The sequence below is a fragment of the Anopheles arabiensis genome, chromosome 2 (genome assembly GCF_016920715.1).
Source record: "Anopheles arabiensis isolate DONGOLA chromosome 2, AaraD3, whole genome shotgun sequence".
Taxonomy (NCBI): Eukaryota; Metazoa; Arthropoda; class Insecta; order Diptera; family Culicidae; genus Anopheles; species Anopheles arabiensis.
The window spans coordinates 20,355,186-20,373,355 of record NC_053517.1 but is presented as its reverse complement, the minus strand read 5'-3'; the positions used below and the strand labels follow the sequence as shown (position 1 = coordinate 20,373,355).

Sequence of the window (18,170 nt, the reverse complement as noted above, 5' to 3'; positions counted from 1 at the left end):
TTTCTAAACGAAGCAAAATGGTAGCAACAGTGCACGACGCTACAAACGGTGCCGGAAAAATGCATTACAGGAAAATTCATTCCATTCTACCGACGGGAATGACGGCTTTGCGAAAGGCATTTTCCAAGGCATTCCCATCCCCCTTTCTGTACTGCGATTACCCTGGCGTTCGTCCATTCGGGCAAAAACGGGCAAAACGCTTGTACGGGTAGGAATTCTTTTGCATTACAAACATGACATGCGCTCCCCTTAATGCGCTCTCTCCGACGTCCGACGCGACGTGGGCTTGTGTTTGCACTGTTCCCACAGGGAGCGCCCCCCCCACATTAGATTGAGCTCTCCCTTCCCACATCGATTCAGGCTAACGATGACGTGAGCTTGCAATTAAATTTGAAGTGATTTATTGGTCATTTGATTCCCGCGCAGCGCTCACATTAATTAGGAAGCGTACGTCCTCCCCGCCTGCACTGTGTGACTGGTGAAATTTTCTTCCCCGTTGTGTGGAACAAAATGAGTCAACCAACCCCGGAAGGGTGATCTGTCTCAGCCTGTTTCCTGTTGTTTTTGGCATTTTTTTACCATTTTGCTCGCTTTGTGTTGCAAGTGAAATTTAAAATAATTGCCCCTTTCGCTCGATGTCTCTTTCACCTTTTTTTGTTTTTGCTTTGTTTCCTAAATGATCTCCTTTTGTGTTGTTCCATAATCCTGCAACAATTTTTGCACAAATTAGACCCAACCGAAATGGATTAGGATCCCTGCACGAAGAGCACTCCAAAGGTGTGTTTCACTGTGATCGGTGGCCCAAAAAAAATCCCAATCCCGCGTGAACCTTGGCAATGACTTGGCGACTTTACCTCACCCGCACACATCAATCCTGCTGCGTAATCATTTCTATTTCGTTTCCCATTCCCCTCCTCCTTCCACACACACACACACACACACACACACACACACACACACATACTGTCCACCGTGGTCACAGCTTCCTCTCATTCCTTACGGGGCTTTTAAAAGCTTCTCAGCCCGGCACAAGCAGCCGATGCTTTGATCTCAGCGTTCAACTCCGCATGTTTTCCTCTCCCGAACCACTTAAGCTGGCCGCGTCCGTGCTTGAATCATGCTCGGGAGCGCCTGTGCCCGTGCGAGGTTTCGGAGGCTTCTAATTTTCGATGAGTGTTTAATCATTTTCTTTGGTGCGTTTGGGCGGGCAACAGGGGGTAAAGAACATAGGAGAGAATGAAAGAGAGAGAGAGAGAGAGAGAGAGAGAAACTATACGGATACACCGGTGATTGCTGTGTAAAAGTGTTCGTAAGAAAGAAACCGAATGACCCAAAGCGTTGAACATCTATTTTGCTATGTTTCAAGCATCGACACTCTAGAACACTAGCATTACGTTCGATTTCCTGTAATCGATACCGCTGAATAAGAGCAGGGAAAGAGAAAAGAGAGAGAGAGCGAGAGAAAAAGAGGAAGAATAATGTGTAAAATCGCAAAACCTATCATCAAAAAAGGCTATTTTTCGGCACAGTAAATGATCATTTTTCCAAGTGATCTCGAATAATACGTAATAGTGTTGTAGATTGTGTGTTAACACATTTTTTTTAACAATTTTAATTCCTAACTGCCTAATCTCGCAACGAAATAGAAATATTCGCTGAGGTTCCTCGCTTTACGTATCGTTGAAGTCTTTCGTGTAAAAATTAATACTGACGCGCTCAAACTATTTTTTTACGCTTTGGATCTTTACAAAAGTTGTTCAAATGTGTAAAAATATGTTGTGAGATTTTGAAACTAATTGCAGCATTTTATAAACTGAAAATCATCTTAAAAAAAAACTCCTAGAACGGAAATACTTTTGCAGAAAAATACCGCCTGAAAAAGTTCGAGTGTGTTGATGAATTTCATTCCGCCTTTCCGGTAGGACTACTTCGCGAACGTCCGCCGGAACCCGTACGAGATGATGGACAAACGAACCAAATCAGCCCGGTAGAGCGCATTATTCTCGCCCGTAAAGCGGCTCCTCACTGAATTGGAAAGCAACAAAAGCACATGAACGAATACAAAAAAAAACTCAACGAAGATTGTTCCTGTATCGGTGGGTGAGGAACGATCGGGGGGTATAAAAGGGGGGGGGGGGAGTTATTAGCAAAAGGGCAGCGCGATTGGGAAGATTCCATCTGTTGCGGTTTAGTGCAATTCATCGTCGATCCTGATGCATCCTCAGTAAATCGTTAGCTTTACCCTCCTGTTTCCCCTTTCTCGGGGGGGGGGGAAGCGTCTCTCATGAGAGAGAAAGAGACGGCGAGCGATGGCGTGCTGATTCGATCGTATTACCGGTGTGTGCACACAAAACCACGGCCCAGGTTCGATGTTCGATCTAAGGATGAGCTTCCAACCAAGATCGGCAAGCTTTGGTTCGCGGTTTCGGACCGCACTTCCAGCGGACGGTTTTTTGCTTCACTTTCTGCGGCAAAGCGTCGTTTGCACGCTTCAACACGCGCTTCATCTGCCCCGGGTGAGGTGGTTAAAAGAGCGAGGAATTTCTTTTCATTACCCAGGACCAGTAGAGGCTTCCGCGGATGCTGCTGGATGTTTCAACTCGTGGTTGGCTTTGTTACCTTACCCGTCCTCGTGATGTCAGTGGCGCTCAGAACGGGCTGAAAGCACCCCCATCAGAGGCCATTCAGACCAGCGCGGCCAGTACGGTGCCACTGGCTGATTGGCTGCCGCTGGATAAAGTGTAATTGCACCAGGGGGATTCCGAGAACACCAGGCAAAAAAGAAGATTTGTTTTTTTTTTTTCTTCTGACGTCACCGAAGATGTTCGCTGTCCAATGTGCCAATGTTCAGTACTGCTAAGCTGCTGGGTCAAGAGCGCTCCCGGAGCGCTTATGATTTGTTCCACCAATTCCACAAATGAATGTGCCGCACACCCACAGAATGAATTACCCTTTCACTCGAGCGAGCGGTGCTCTGGAGCGGTTTGGTCGCAAATTAATTTCATCTTGAACATCTAGCAACAACAACGCAAAAAAAAACCCAGATCCGTTGTGCAAGATCGATCGATTTCGACCGGGCTTGGGCGATCGCGTCCTGCACGGACCACTCTCCACCGTCCGGCACTTGGGCACAGCACCGGCACTACCGTCCCAAGGTGAAGGTATGCCGTATGGGGTCGTTGCGCTCCTTAAATTGATTTTCACAGTCTCCGAGATCATCTTGGCCACAGTTCTCGCGCGGTCACGTTATCAAAATTCCATTATCTAGTTCGGTTTCAGCTTTCCCGCGTACACACACACACATACATGTGGCATTTGTGGCAAAGAGCGGCAGATTAATTAGCAATGATTAGGATCATCGCGTACTTCCTGCCACCCGTAATCGTTCTCGTTGCCTTGACGCGCCCACCGATGCCCTTAAGCTGCGTCGTGGTTGCACCCCCAGCTACAAAGTCCTTCTGCACTCACTTTACTAATCTTTGGGGCGCATGAGCGCCCACATCCCACCTCCATGACTGGAGCTCGATCGGATAGGGTGAAAAATTACTCCGAAGCAGGCCAACCCCGGACACATTCGACATTAGTTAACGCTCCTCTGGAAACCAAAAACGAAAGAGCGCAAGCGACGAACCCGATGGCGGTGGCGGGTGCATGCAATGATGAAACGTTCCGTCACCATGGCTGCGTGCGAAACATTTACCTTCGGTCGTACAGCTAGAACTCCTGCTTGTTAATTCACCCTCCTCTCTTCCTCTGCAGCTGACCTAAAGGTGTGAAAAACAAATCTGCCTGTGGTGCCCTTTTTTCTGCCCCAGCGATAATGAAAACCCCCTAACCCAACTTCATGGTGGCCACGTCATGTGTGCGTTGGGATGTGCTCGAAAATTTCGCTGTTGGAAAGCTCTTTGGTGGCTCTCTCTCTCTCTCTCTTTCTCGCTATCTATTTCTCCTATTGGAAAATTAACCGCCCGGTGGTGGGTGGTGAAAAGAAGCATAAAAAATGACCCGACTTAAAACTGAAAGCCACGTAAATGAGTCCAGTGAGCGATGGTGAGGGTGTGGCGCGGGGGTGCGTTGCACACTAAAATTGAGAACACTGCAGGAAAAGCAGTTTCTTCGCTGGTAAGAAAACACTCGACTGCTCACCAGCAATCAACGAAAGAGAGAGAGAGAGAGAGGCTGTACATGGTGCGGCAAAGATGATAGCAATCATAAAATAATTGATTACACGTATACCCGCTTCAATTTATTTACACAAAATCGCCCCAAAACCACTCCACTCACCACGGGGCAAGAAGAATCAGTGTTATGGCGGGGGAGGGGAGCTATGTTTTGGCGATCGAACCACTCCAACATTGCACTGTGGGTGCGTTTCTTGCATTAGAGGCGTTTGATGTGTTTCTGCTGTTGTTTTTGGCATTTCCCCCATTTGCTCTCTTCAACCCAAAAGTCCTAAAATTTGAACACTCTTTCATCCTCTCCTTCTGTTTCTTTCCTTCTACTTCCCTCCCATTGCATTGATCGGGTTTTGCAAGTGCATCCGAGAGAGGACGAGAGTGTGGTACGTTGCCCGTTCCGTTTGCCACGGGTTCGCATGATCATTATACACCTGCACCCTCTTCTACCCAAAGGCAGATTGCATTGCTCTCTGAAAACGTACTCAGGGCTCTGCTCTTCATTTGGTCCCGAAAAGTGTAACACAACTGTGCGCAACAGTTCTGGTGAAGGAAAAATGTTTTTTTCTTCAGTTTTGTTGCGTGTGTTTTTCGTGGTGCTCTGCCATGTCGATCCTCTCGCCGATGCCGTGCCTTCCCTTCGGGCATGTTTTACATATTCTGGTGCCTAGAGCAAGGTCGTAACTCATTTCCTCCCGAAATCGGTGGTTGTGGATGGATGGATGGGTGGCCGCACCCGCACCCCGAAAAAGGAGTCGAAAACTGGGCTATCATACCGGTAGGTGCTCCAGTTTCTTAACAAAACGGTGCATACCAAACCAACGGTCGAATAATATAACAAAAACAAACGTTATCTAAAGAGAATAATGTGCTACAAGCGGGAAAAGGGGAGCACTAGCAGAAGTTATGCTGCCTCTGCACCACAGCTGCTGCGTACCGGGGGCTGAATGAAACCAAAATTTACTGAAGCTGTGAAGCAATCAAAATTCTTCACCCCAGCCACACACACACACACACACACGTACTGGCCTGGGCACACAATTTCATTAAGCGATGAGGCGTAGGGTTCTTGGCTTCGCGAACCACCACATCTCTCTCTCCCTCTCTCATTGGCAATGCTTCCGCGCGCATTCCCCTACACACACACACACACACACACACACACACACGTGCACGCACACTCATCATGCGAACCGATAAGGGAAGGACGGGAGAGGGAGGAAGGGATGAACAAAGGAAGGGAACAAAAAATCAACATGATATACCCTCCCGCCGCCGTCACCACGGCATGGAAGCTGGTCGGGCCCAGGTAGAAGGCAAAAAGGTACATTTCGGTGCGGCCATCGTTCCTGGAGAGCAGAAGTTGTCTTCTTCTGCAGGGCTTCCCTCTGGGTTTTGTGTGGTGAGGGGGGGGACAGGAAGGAATGCGATAGGATAGATAGTGTGGCGAGAAGATGCGCAAGACAAAGGCGACGCGGTGGAGCGACCGAAGGGCGCGATTTCCGACAACAAGAAACCACCGGCACCACAAACCCCGCACTCCTGCAAGCGGAGCATTGAGCTCCTGCCGTGGCCCAATGTAGGCGAAAAACCGTTCCCGTCGTGCCGTCCAATCCCGAACGCATCAAAAACAGACGCGGAATTGCAAGCGCAGGCAGGACAAGGGAGTGGGAGAAACAGGGTGCCGTTAGGGAAGCGGCGGTTGGCGACGACGAAAGACAATGCGCAGAAATGCCGTGAGCGTGAGAGGGAAAACGAGAAATGAGATCGTGCAAGATCGCTCACTCTCACGCTCTCCGTCCACTCTCATGCGCACTCTTTGGCCCTCTTTTGAGACCTCCTCCGCTCCCGGACAAGAGAGCGAGAGCGAAAGCGAGAGAGAGAGAGAGAGCGAAATGATGCGCGATCGACGCTCGCGTTTTTGCGGCACACGATCGCAAAGCAATTTCGAACGCTTTCACGCTCTCAGTATTCAGTGAACCGCCGCGCAGACACGATCGTCGAGACCCGGCACGCTCCCCCACAAACCAACAACCGGACGGTCCGGTTCGCGGCGAGTTCGCGATCGAGGCTTCCAACAAAGTGTGCGTGCGCGTGTGTGTGTGTGTGTGAGTTTGTATCAAATCCGTTCGCTGCAAGATGCACACGGAACGGCGACACCGCCATCGGGGACGTGGTACGGTCGCCGGCCACCATCAGACGGGTGTCGGGAGCAGCGGCACCGTGGTAACGGCCACTGCCGCCATCTCGGCCCACCACCAGCAGCAGCAGCAGCAGCAACAGCAGCAGCCCGCCATCCATCCCACCGTCTGGGAGATTCTGTCCGCCGAGCTGATCCTTTCGGTACGGGGTTGCAAAAATTGCGCGAGTTTCTCTTTCCTCTGTGCCGCTCAAGTGTGTGCGCCACGATCTTGTGCTCCGGTCACTTAATTATACGGTGAAGCGATTCGTGGTGCTGTGTGTGTGAGTGTGTGTGGTTGTGTTGATCGTCGCTGGTCGACGCTGGCTGCGGCTGCGTTCGTCGCTGTTTGCTCGTCCTTATCGTTGACTGGCACAGCATGGGCAGCTTTTTGATGATCATATATGTGTGTGTGTGTGTGTGTGTGTGCTTTTGTGTGCGTGTGCATGAATGTGTTCGTGTGTGTGTGCGCGTGTGTTTCTGTGTCTGATAAAAGTATAAAAAATGTTAATTTGTGTTTTTCTCTCCCCACTCTCTCTCTCTCTCTGTCTATTTCTCTCTTAATTTTTCCCTCTCTCTCTCTCTCGGTGCGTGTGTTGTGTCTCATGCTCGCACTGTGCGATCGTCCCATCGAACGCACCACAGAACGAACCGGAAGGTACGCCGGAACTGCCCGCGGCCAACAGGGCCCTCTTCCTCGAGAAGGTGCGCCAGTCGAACACCGCGTGCCAGAACGGTGACTTCAGCACCGCCGTCCAGCTGTACACGGACGCGCTCGGGCTGGACCCGGGCAACCACATCCTCTACAGCAACCGGTCGGCCGCCCGGCTGAAGCAGGGCCAGTTTGCGCTCGCCCTGCAGGATGCGACGCGGGCCCGCGAGCTCTGCCCCCAGTGGCCGAAGGCGTACTTCCGCCAGGGGGTCGCGCTCCAGTGTCTCGGCCGGTACGGCGAAGCGCTGGCCGCGTTCAGTGCCGGTCTGGCGCAGGACCCCAACAGCAAGCAGCTGCTGGCCGGGCTGGTAGAGGCATCGATCAAGAGCCCGCTGCGCCATGCCCTCGAGCCCACCTTCCAGCAGCTGAAGGCGATGAAGCTCGACCAGTCCCCGTTCGTGGTGATTTCGGTGGTGGGGCAGGAGCTGCTCGGCGCCGGCCAGTACCATGCGGCCGTGACCGTGCTCGAGTCGGCGCTGCGCATCGGCTCGTGCTCGCTCAAGCTGCGCGGGTCCGTCTTTTCCGCGCTCAGCTCCGCCCACTGGGCGCTGAACCAGCTGGACAAAGCGATCGCGTACATGCAGCAGGACCTGGCGGTGGCCAAAAGCTTGGGCGACACGGCGGGCGAGTGCCGGGCGCACGGGAACCTCGGCTCGGCCTACTTCAGCCAGGGGTCGTACAAGGAGGCGCTGACGTCCCACCGCTACCAGCTCGTGCTGGCGATGAAGTGCAAGGACACGCAGGCGGCGGCCGCCGCCCTCACCTCGCTCGGCCACGTGTACACCGCGATCGGGGACTACCCGAACGCGCTCGCCTCGCACAAGCAGTGCGTGCAGCTGGTGAAGCAGATGGGCGACCGGTTGCAGGAGGCGCGCGAGATCGGCAACGTCGGCGCGGTGTACCTGGCGATGGGCGAGTTCGATTCGGCCGTCGACTGCCACACGCAGCATCTGCGGCTGGCCCGCAAGCTCGGCAACCAGGTGGAGGAGGCCCGGGCGTACAGCAACCTCGGCTCGAGCTACCACTACAAGCGCAACTTCACGCAGGCCATCACGTACCACGAGAGTGTGCTGCGCATCGCGCAGCAGCTCGGCGATCGGGCGATCGAGGCGCGCGCGTACGCCGGCCTTGGGCATGCGGCCCGCTGCGGCCACGACTTTGTGCAGGCGAAGCGGTGGCACGAGAAGCAGCTCGAGATGGCGCTGGCGGCGCGCGACAAGGTGGGCGAGGGGCGGGCCTGCTCCAACCTGGGCATCGTGTACCAGCTGCTCGGCGAGCACGACGCGGCGCTGAAGCTGCACCAGGCGCACCTTACCATCGCCCGGCAGCTGCAGGACAAGGCCGGCATGGGCCGGGCGTACGGCAACATCGGCAACGCGTACTCGGCCGCCGGCTACTACGAGTCGGCCATCAAGTACCACAAGCAGGAGCTGATCATCAGCAAGGAGGTGCACGACCGGAGCGCGGAAGCGTCCACCCACGGCAACCTGGCGGTCGCGTACCAGGCGCTCGGTGCGCACGACATGGCGCTGATGCACTACCGGGCCCATCTGAACATTGCGCGCGAGCTGAAGGACACGGCGGGCGAGGCGTGCGCCCTGCTCAACCTCGGCAACTGTCTGAGCTCGCGGCAGGAGTTCGCGCAGGCGGTGCCGTACTACGAGCAGTACCTGATGCTGTCCCAGGAGCTCGGGGACGTGGCGGCCGAGGGTAAGGCGTGCCACTTTCTCGGCTACGCGCACTACTGCATCGGCAACTACCGGGAGGCGGTGCGGTACTACGATCAGGATCTGGCCCTCGCCAAGGACCTGCAGAACAAGATGAACATGGGCCGGGCGTACTGTAACCTGGGGCTGGCTCACCTCGCCCTCGGCAACACGGGCGGAGCGCTCGAGTGTCAGAAGTACTTCCTTGCGATCGCGCACATGACGAACCATCTCCCTGGGAAGTTCCGCGCGCTCGGCAACATCGGCGACGTGCTGATACGGATGGGCGACGTGGACGAGGCGATCAAGATGTACCAGCGGCAGCTGGCGCTCGCCCGCCAAACGCGCGAGCGGGGCATGGAGGCGGCCGCCTGCGGTGCGCTCGGGCTGGCCCACCGGCTGCTCAAGAAGCTGGACAAAGCGCTCGGGTACCACACGCAGGAGCTGACGCTGCGGCAGGAGATGAGCGATCTGCCCGGGGAGTGCCGGGCGCACGGGCATCTCGGCGCGGTGCACATGGCGCTGGGCAACTACACGCACGCGGTCAAGTGCTACCAGGAGCAGCTGGAGCGGGCCCAGGAGCTGCAGGACTCGGCGGTGGAGGCGCAAGCGTTCGGCAACCTGGGCATCGCGCGGCTCAACATGGGCCACTACGAGGACGCGATCGGGTACCTGGAGCAGCAGCTCGGCACGCTCGAGCAGGTGAGCTCGCCGACCGCCCAGCACGATCGGGCGCGGGCCCTCGGCCACCTGGGCGACTGTTACGACGCGCTCGGCGACTACCACACCGAAGCGATCAAGTGCCACGAGCGGCACCTGCAGCTAGCGATCGCACTGCAAAGCCCCCGGGACCAGGAGCGGGCGTACCGGGGCCTCGGCAACTGCTACAAATCCGTCGGCAACCTGCAGGAGGCGCTCGTGTGCCTCGAGAAGCGGCTGGTCGTGTCGCACGAGCTGGGCAGTGCGGAGGCGAAGGCGGCCGCGTACGGTGACCTCGGCAGCATCCACAGCGCCCTCGGCAACTACGAGCAGGCGATCAACTGCCTCGAGCACCAGCGGGACATTGCGCGCGAGCTGGGCGACCGGGTGCTGACGTCCGACGCGATCAGCGGGCTCGGCGCCGTCTTCCAGCAGATGGGCGACTACGACGAGTCGCTGCGCCTGCACAAGCAGGACCTGGAGCTGGGCGAAAGCGTGAACCACGCGACGCTGCAGGCACGGGCCAGCGGCAACCTCGGCTCCGTGTACGATGCGCTGCGCAACTACGCCGAATCGGCCCGCTACTACGAGAAGCAGCTCACCCTGACCGCCGACCGGCAGACGAAGGCGCACGCCTGCCTCGCCCTCGGCCGGGTGTACCACGCGATGGAGCAGGTGCCGCAGGCGGTCGGCTTCCTGCGGCAGGGGCTCGCCATCGCCCAGTCGCTCAACAAGCTGGAGGACGAGGCGAAGCTGCGCTACCGGCTCGGGCTGGCGCTCGTTGCGTCCGGCGAGGACGATGCCGCCCGCCAGCAGATGGAAAGTGCGGCCCAGATCCTCGAGTCGATCCGGAGCGATCAGGTGACGCCGGAAGGGCGCACCCAGCTGTACGACCTGCAGACCGCCTGCTACCAGACGCTGCAGCGCGTGCTGGTCGGGCTGGGGCGCACCGAGGAGGCGCTCGTCGCGGCCGAACGGTGCCGGTCGCGCCTCGGCGCCGACTCGAACCAGAGCGCGGAAAACTCGCTCAACAACCGGAAAACGCTGCTCACCTGCAGCGAGTACATCTTCGACACGGTCAACCGCAGCAAGACGAGCATCATCTACTACAGCCTGGCCGGGGCCGACCTGTACGCGTGGTTCCTGCAGCCCCAGAAGCGCATCGTGCGCTTTCACGCAACCAAACTGGACGACCAAACGCTGCCGATGCTGAAGCAGAAGGCGCTGGCGGGACCGGCTGGTGCCAGTACAGCCACCCTGGACGCGAAGGGTGGGGGAGGTGGTAAGCTGGTTGTGCAGGACGGTGCAGGCGTTGACGACGGGTCGATGGGCGACGAGCAGAGCCTGCTGGCGCGGTACATCAACTACGTGCGCGACTGTCTCGGCGTCAACTCGGGCAGCGTGCTGCAGGAGGGCGACGGCAGTGGCTGGAAGTCGTCGAGCGAGAACCTGATCGACGATTTCACGAACGAGCGGGCCGGCTTTCTGCGCATGGTCAACCGGAACCATCTGCTCAACTCGAGCAACTACTCGCTCAGCTCGCTGTTCAGCCTCGGGAGTGTCGGTGGCTCGGTCGCCAGTCTGCAGGGCTCAACACGGTAAGAGACGCGCTTGATTTGGGGGAGGGGGAGGATCGCGATCTTCTGGTGCTAATTAGTGTCTTCTATCTCTCTCCTTCTCTCTTTAACAGATCGATCGGAAGCCTGCAGGGATCGACACGCTCGAGACGCTCGAACATGCTGCCACCGTGGCAGGGACCGTCCTGTCTGCACGTCCTCTACAATCTGCTGCTGGCGCCGTTCGAGGACCTGCTGCCGGACATTAGCACAAGTAAGCAACGCTCTTTATAGTGTTGTTGTGTTTTGTTCACTCTCTCACCGGGTTTTTATGTTGTTGCCAATGATTCGTTTTCAGCTGCTCGAATTGGGCGCCGCGAGCTGATTCTCGTGCTGGAGAAGGAACTGTACCTGGTGCCGTTCGCCATCCTGCGCAGTGGCGATGAGGATGGCGAGTATCTGTCGGAACGGTGCTCGTTGCTTACCGTGCCGTCGCTGCACACGCTACGCCAGAAGAGTCGCATCAAGACGCGTGAACCTGGTAAGTGTAAGCCTCTATTGAAGCAATAATTTGGAGATGCCGTGAAAGTTAAAATTTGGAGTTTTTTGCTGACTTTACCACAAAACAAGCCGAACTAGAACGTTTGCTACAACAAATGATAAGTAATTGTGGTACCCAAAGGTTACAAATGGTTTCAATTTGGTAGATTCTGAACCATTATTGGAATTGAAACTGATGTTAAACTCATACCGGTACTGTAAGAGTTCTTGCCACCATCCTGATCATGGAACAGATCCCGAATTTCTATTGGTCTAGCAATTGAACTTCCCTAGAACTGACTCCCAACCCTTACCGGCCCTGAAATAGCTCTTGAATTTACACCGATCCTGCAACTGATCCTAAACTCCTACTGATGCCGTACCCACACCATTCCTGAGGCTAATTCCGAACCCAAAACTCTGCCCTGGAACTGATCCCCAACGCAAACCGGTCCTAGAACTGTTCCTGAACTCTTCCCTACCTGTCCTGGGAAAGGTTTCTGAACGCATACCCATTCCTGGAACTGAAATTGTACCCAAGACATTTCTCAAAAACACATGACGGGCATGTTGTTATTTAGTCATACGAGATGACTAGTCTACCACAGGACCGGCGATGACAGTTAGCCTATATACATAGTTATTGTAGCATCCAGGAATGGGCTATTCGATAAGTGCGTCGGCTTCTACAAAGCAGGACAGAATTGTTTCCCAACCGGAGTACTAATAAGTCTCAGAAGCCTGGATAGAAAGGCCCTTTTCTACAATCTTTTTACAAGAAACTGTGGAAGAACCTCAAAAATGTTAATATGGGATTTAAGTTTCATAATTCATAATTAATTTGATAATTCAGTAAAGAATTCATAACATTACAGTCGCGTTTTTAAAGAAAAATAGACTCGATACCTCAAAATTTCATCTCCACTTGTACATACTACTATGTTCGCACCTTGACGATCATCGAGTCCCAACCACTAATGAACGTTCCTTTCTCTTCCCACCCAGCTGAAGGGCTGAACAGTGCGCTCGTGATCGGCGGACCAAAGATACCGTCCTCGCTGTCGGACACGTGGGGCTGGTCGGATTCGCCCGCCTCGCTGCAGGAGGCGGCAATGGTGTCCGACATGCTCAACACGAAGCCGCTCGTCAGCACGAGCGCAACCAAGGAGGCGATCGTGTCGGAGCTGCCGGCCGCCGAGTGCGTCCACTTTGCCGCCAACGTGAGCTGGAAGCTGGGCGCGGTCGTGCTCAGCCCGGGCGAGGTGCTCGATTCACCGAGCACCGGCAAGCGGTTCTATCCGAGCGCGGCCGGTGAACTGCTCGGCGCCGACAACGACGAAGAGCCGACCGACCTGTCCACCACCAACATGGAAATACCGCCCCTGTCCGACTTCATACTGAGTGCGGCCGATCTGCTGTCGATGAGGCTCACCGCCAAGCTGGTCGTGCTGAGCTCGTACCACTCGGTCGAACCGATCACGGGCAGCGGAGTGGCTAACCTTGCCAGCAGCTGGCTGTTTGCCGGCACCGGTGCCGTGCTCGTGTCGCTCTGGCCCGTGCCGGAAACGGCCGCCAAGATACTGCTGCGTGCGTTCTACTCCGCACTGCTGCAGGGTACGCGCGCCGCCCGTGCGCTGGCGGAAGCGATGCAAACCGTGCAGCACACGAAACACTTTGCCCATCCGGCGAACTGGGCCGGCTTCATCCTGATCGGCGGGAACGTGCGGCTGTCCAACAAGGTGGCCCTGATCGGGCAGGCGCTGTGCGAGCTGATGCGCACGCCGGACAAGTGCCGGGACGCGTTGCGCGTCTGTCTGCATCTGGTGGAGAAGAGCTTGCAGCGCATTCACCGCGGCCAGAAGAACGCAATGTACACGACGCAGAAGAGCATCGACAACAAGGCGGGCCCGGTGAGCGGCTGGAAGGATCTGCTGATGGCGGTCGGGTTCCGGTTCGAGCCGGCCGCCAACGGCATCCCGTCGAGCGTGTTCTTCCCGCAGAGCGACCCGGAGGACCGGCTGTCCCAGTGCTCGGCGAGCCTGCAGGCGCTGCTCGGGCTGTCCCCGACCACCCTGCACGCGCTGTCGAAGCTGGTGCACGGGGCGGAGATAGCGGACGAAATCATTGGCGTGATGCGCAACGTGGTGGCGCAGTTCCCGTCCAAGGCGACCGACAACGAGAGCGCGATCGATGTGCCGCTGAGCGTGCGGCTGTGGCGTGTGTCCGGCTGCCACGAGCTGCTCGCCTCGCTCGGGTTCGACCTGATGGAGGTGGGCCAGGATCAGGTGACGCTGCGCACCGGGAAGCAGGCGAACCGGCGCAACTGCCAGTTCGTGCTGCAAGCGCTGCTGGCACTGTTCGACACGCAGGAGGCGCCCAAGAGTTTGGGCATCGAGTCGAGCAGCAGCTCGGAGTCGCTGAACGAGGAGGACGAGCAGGACGAGCAGGGTGCGGCCGCGGCGCAACAATCAACCGGCCAACAGTCGCAGCAATCGCAGTCACAGTCTGCGCAGCAGCAGCAGCAGCAGCAACAGTCGTCGCAGCAACAAGTGACGCAACAGCAACAGCAGCAGCAGATGAAGGTGTCCTCCAGCGTGAGTCCAACGCCAACGAGCGGCGACTCGCAGCAACGTAGCATCTCACCGGCCGTCACGGTCAAATCGCAGTCGAGCTACAACTTCTCCCGCCCTCCACTGCCGCTGCGCCGCGTCCCGTTCCTGAGCACGCGCAGCGCCTTCATCTCGTACGTGCGGCGCCGCGGCGAACCGGACGGTGGCCAGACGGAGAGTGCGCAAACGGCACCGGCCGCCAATGGACCTGCGCTCGACACCAGTCTGGCCAACACCACCGACAGTGAGCTGTCGGATGGGTACACCACGCAGCAGATTCTGCTCAAGAGCGACCATCTCGCCAAGGGACTTGGCTACTCGAGCCTGCGCGGCACGATCAAGGTGTCGCGACCGGGCGGTGGTGGCGAAAGCGATGCCGCCTTTACGCCGAGCCCCCCGGTCACGATCCAAACCGTCGATCAGAACGTGTCGCTCGCGCTGGCCCACCAGACGCGCATCAAGAACCTGTACACCAACAATGGCAACGGGCTGCTGCACGGCACGATGAACGGTGGCCACGGGCCGACGGCTGCCCCGTCTGGGCTGGCTTCCGGGTACGCCGGCCTTCCGGACGGGGTGCACCATCATCCCAACCCGGTACACCATCATCGCCGGCCGGACAGCTCCAGTTCCGCCAGCTCGGCCACGGACTGGGAGGGTTCGGGGCACGCGACCGTGCTGCGCCGGGCCGCCGGCCACCAGGGCCATCATCTGCCGCCGCTACCGCCGCCCCGCCAGACGCTGCCGATGGTGGAGAGTTTGCGGCCGCTCGCACCGCTCGCCCCGGTCTACAACAACATCAATGGGGCGGTCGGACCGTCGTCCGTTGGTGGTGTTGGTGGCGTCGCCGGTGGCAAGAGTGGCGGCCAGAAATCGCTCTCGGTGCTCGAATCGACCAGCTCCGATTCGGAGTTTGAGCGCTCGTTCGATCTGCCGCCCGGTGGCCCCTCCAATGCGGCCTCCATCAGCAGCAAGCTCACCTCGCTGGCGCACAGCCTGCAGAGTATGCGCACGCGCAACAAGCTGAAGATGGGCCCGATGCCACACATCCCCACCGCCGCCGGTCAGCAGCATCTGCAGCAGCACCACCAACAGCAGCAGCAGCAGCAGCATCAGCAGCAACAACAGCAACAACAGCTCCACCAGCAACAGCTCCACGGCCATCCGCTGCACAGCACGACCAGCACGATGAGCCGCTCGAAGCTGCCGGTCGACCAGTTCGGCTTTCTCGATCGGCTCAGCTGCCGGACCGAGATCTCATCGGCGGCCACACTGGGCAGCCTTGCCGCGCCGCCCCGCAAACCCCTCTCGACCCTGCCGGACGACGAGCGTACGCTGAACCTGAACGCGAACAAGCTCTACTTCTCGCCGACCGACGCCGAAATGCTGCCGCTGGCGGAAGCATCCCCGGCCGATCTGGGCCTCGGCGGCAAGGTTGCGGCCTCGCACGCAGCCTCGGCCCACGCACCACCGCTGGGCGGTGTCGGTGCGGGCGCCCCCGGACCGGGCGCCGCCTCCAGCAAGGACGTTCAGCCGGGCGCGAAATCGAGCCAGAAAACGATCCAAGACTCGATCCTGCGCCACATGTCGCGCGAGATGACACCGACCATCTCGGAGGTGTACCACGAGCGCAACATCGGGCTCGGGCTGGCGCCGTCCCTGTCGAAGCTGCTGCTCAGCAAAAACTACGACGAATCGCCCGACCTGGGCAAGGGCAGTGGCAGCAACAGCAGCAACGGTGGTGGTGCCGGTGCCGGTGGTGCATTATCGGCAGGCGGGGCCAGTTCGGCCGCGGCAGCGGCCGCCTCGATGCTGAACAAACCGAGCGCCGCCCTCACGGTGGGCAATCTGGCCGAGGCGATGAACGAGATCGAGATGAACGCGACGACGTCGAGCAAGCTGGACGAGGGCGCCTGTGCCATCTGCCATTCGCCGTCCGATCTGCTGTGCGGGTGCAGCGCCACCTCGACCGTGGCCGCCGTCGCCGCCATGACGGCCGCGCTCGGCGCAAGCACGATGGCGAAAAAGTCCAGCTCGAACAAACCGTGGCTGAGCAACGTGTCGCCGAACATCGTGAAGGCGAGCGATCTGACCACGGCCGACATACTGGAGCAGCAGAAGCAGCTGAAATCGTCCGTCAGCAGCGGGCTGACGAGCAATCTGTCCTCCTCGACCGAGAACTCCCTCTCGACCGTGGTCAAGCGGAGCGGTTCGCCGTTTTCCGACCTGTCGCGGCGCGACGAAGGGGACGGCCGCAGCGTGGCCGATTCGCAGTGCTCCGGCAGCTTCCGGACCGACATTACCGGCTCGACCGTTGCTACCTCCAAGAGTCAGCAGCAGCAGCAGCAGATCGTCTCCTCCTCCTCCCAGCAGCAGCAGCAGCAGCAGCAAAAGCAACAATCAACACAGCAACAGCAGCTACAAACACAGCAAAGCACCGGTGGCGGCGGCAGCGATCCGAATGGTTCGTCCGCGGCACAGCAGATGGCGTCGTCCGTAACCATGCCAACCGGCACGACCGTAACGCAGCAAAGGGGAAAGTACATCATAGACACGTGAGCCATGGTGTGCTCACCTTCCCAAGGGACGACTCCCATAGCGTTGGGAGGTTAGCTCAACCCAGAGAAAGACTGTTTAGATAGAACGTACATTTAAACTGTGTACAGATTTTTAGTGTGAGTGTATGTATGTTGTGTGTAAGATATGAACAGATTTTAAAGAAAGGATTACAAAGCTAAGAAGTGCAGCATTTATGTAGCTTTGGCTCATCCCACCAAGTTTTTTGTACAGGTATTAGGAAAGTAATAGGTATTTTAATCAATAGAAAACGGTCGTTCGTAATGTTGAGCAACCCTTCCCAGGTGAAGATGATATTAACTGTAACATACATGCTAAACATGATATTTATGTTCAGCAGATGGAGAGTTGTACTCCTTCTACGTTACGCTAAGTTATTGAAAAAAAACCCTTGCGGGAGCCAATTTCCATTTTATGAAAATAGTGTTCTTGTATGTTTTGTGTATTAATCGTATCGTATAATCCGAAATGTTGTTTGATAAGATAGAGAAAAACATACCGAAAGCCATAAAGATCAAGGTAAGTAAGTCTCCGGATCGCACGCACGTTTCCTGCTCCGGTTCTGACTAAGTTGATGCCGATTCCGACTCGTCCGGAATCGTTGGAATCATCGAAATGGACCGGAATCATTGTAGGGCGGTATTAGTGCATGTGAGAAGAGACATTTATTTGATATATCTTTCTCTTTCTCCGCAACGAAAACAACGGAAAATTACTAATTTGCATTCCCCAAACTATTACAAAGTGATCGGAGTTGATTGCAACCCAACTGAACGCCTTGAAACACTTGAACACCGTAAAACGGGCAAGCCCCTTCGTTCTCGGTACACTAAGAGGTTCCAACGCAATAGTAGGCGCTTAACAGTTTCTGTGTCGCCCTCTTTCGGGAATCACATGAAACAACACTGTGCCAGCGATTCAACCGTTAATAATTATTAACACCCGGGATAAAGTAATTGTAAGCCACAAATGGCAAGCAAAGAAGAATGTTAGAAAAAATTCTTAAAATAAAATTTCATTCTTGATTTCATTGATTCTTGAGGCGAATGAAAACAATAGGCTCGAAGTCTCTATAAAAATTAATAAATAAATAAAAATCGTCCGACTACGATTCCAAACGATTCCAAATGATTTCGTACGATTTCGGACGGTTCCGCGGTGTCTGGTCGAACCTATCCTTCCTAAAAGGATCCGAAATTTGTTGGAACCGTCCGGAACCAGTATCACTTTTTTGTGAATTTTGCCCAACTCTAAAGTGATTACGAATATCCCATCAACTCTGAACACGGCACCGACCTCCTTCATTGCCATAGTTACCAATGCACAGTTTGATGGTTTGAATTTTCCGGATATTGTTAAAAATATTAGCATAGCATTTGTTTTTTTTTTTTTCTTTGACTCTTTTTTATTCTATTTT

General features: G+C 56.2%; 1 protein-coding gene across 3 annotated transcripts in view; it reads left to right on the top strand.

The window, feature by feature from the left end:
- Window positions 1–17,174, top strand: part of LOC120895492 (tetratricopeptide repeat protein 28) — a 115,683-nt gene extending 98,509 nt beyond the window's left edge. For 2 of the 3 annotated variants that reach the window (XM_040298937.1, XM_040298938.1), the window contains 4 exons: window positions 7,000–11,069; window positions 11,162–11,301; window positions 11,386–11,568; window positions 12,573–17,174. In XM_040298937.1, the coding sequence (XP_040154871.1) occupies window positions 7,000–11,069; window positions 11,162–11,301; window positions 11,386–11,568; window positions 12,573–16,735 (8,556 nt within the window). In that variant the 3' untranslated portion in view covers window positions 16,736–17,174. Of the gene's footprint in view, window positions 1–6,069; window positions 6,519–6,999; window positions 11,070–11,161; window positions 11,302–11,385; window positions 11,569–12,572 lie in introns of those variants that run through there. The other variant, XM_040298936.1, reaches the window with a different exon arrangement.
- The last annotated feature ends 996 nt before the right edge of the window (window positions 17,175–18,170 follow it).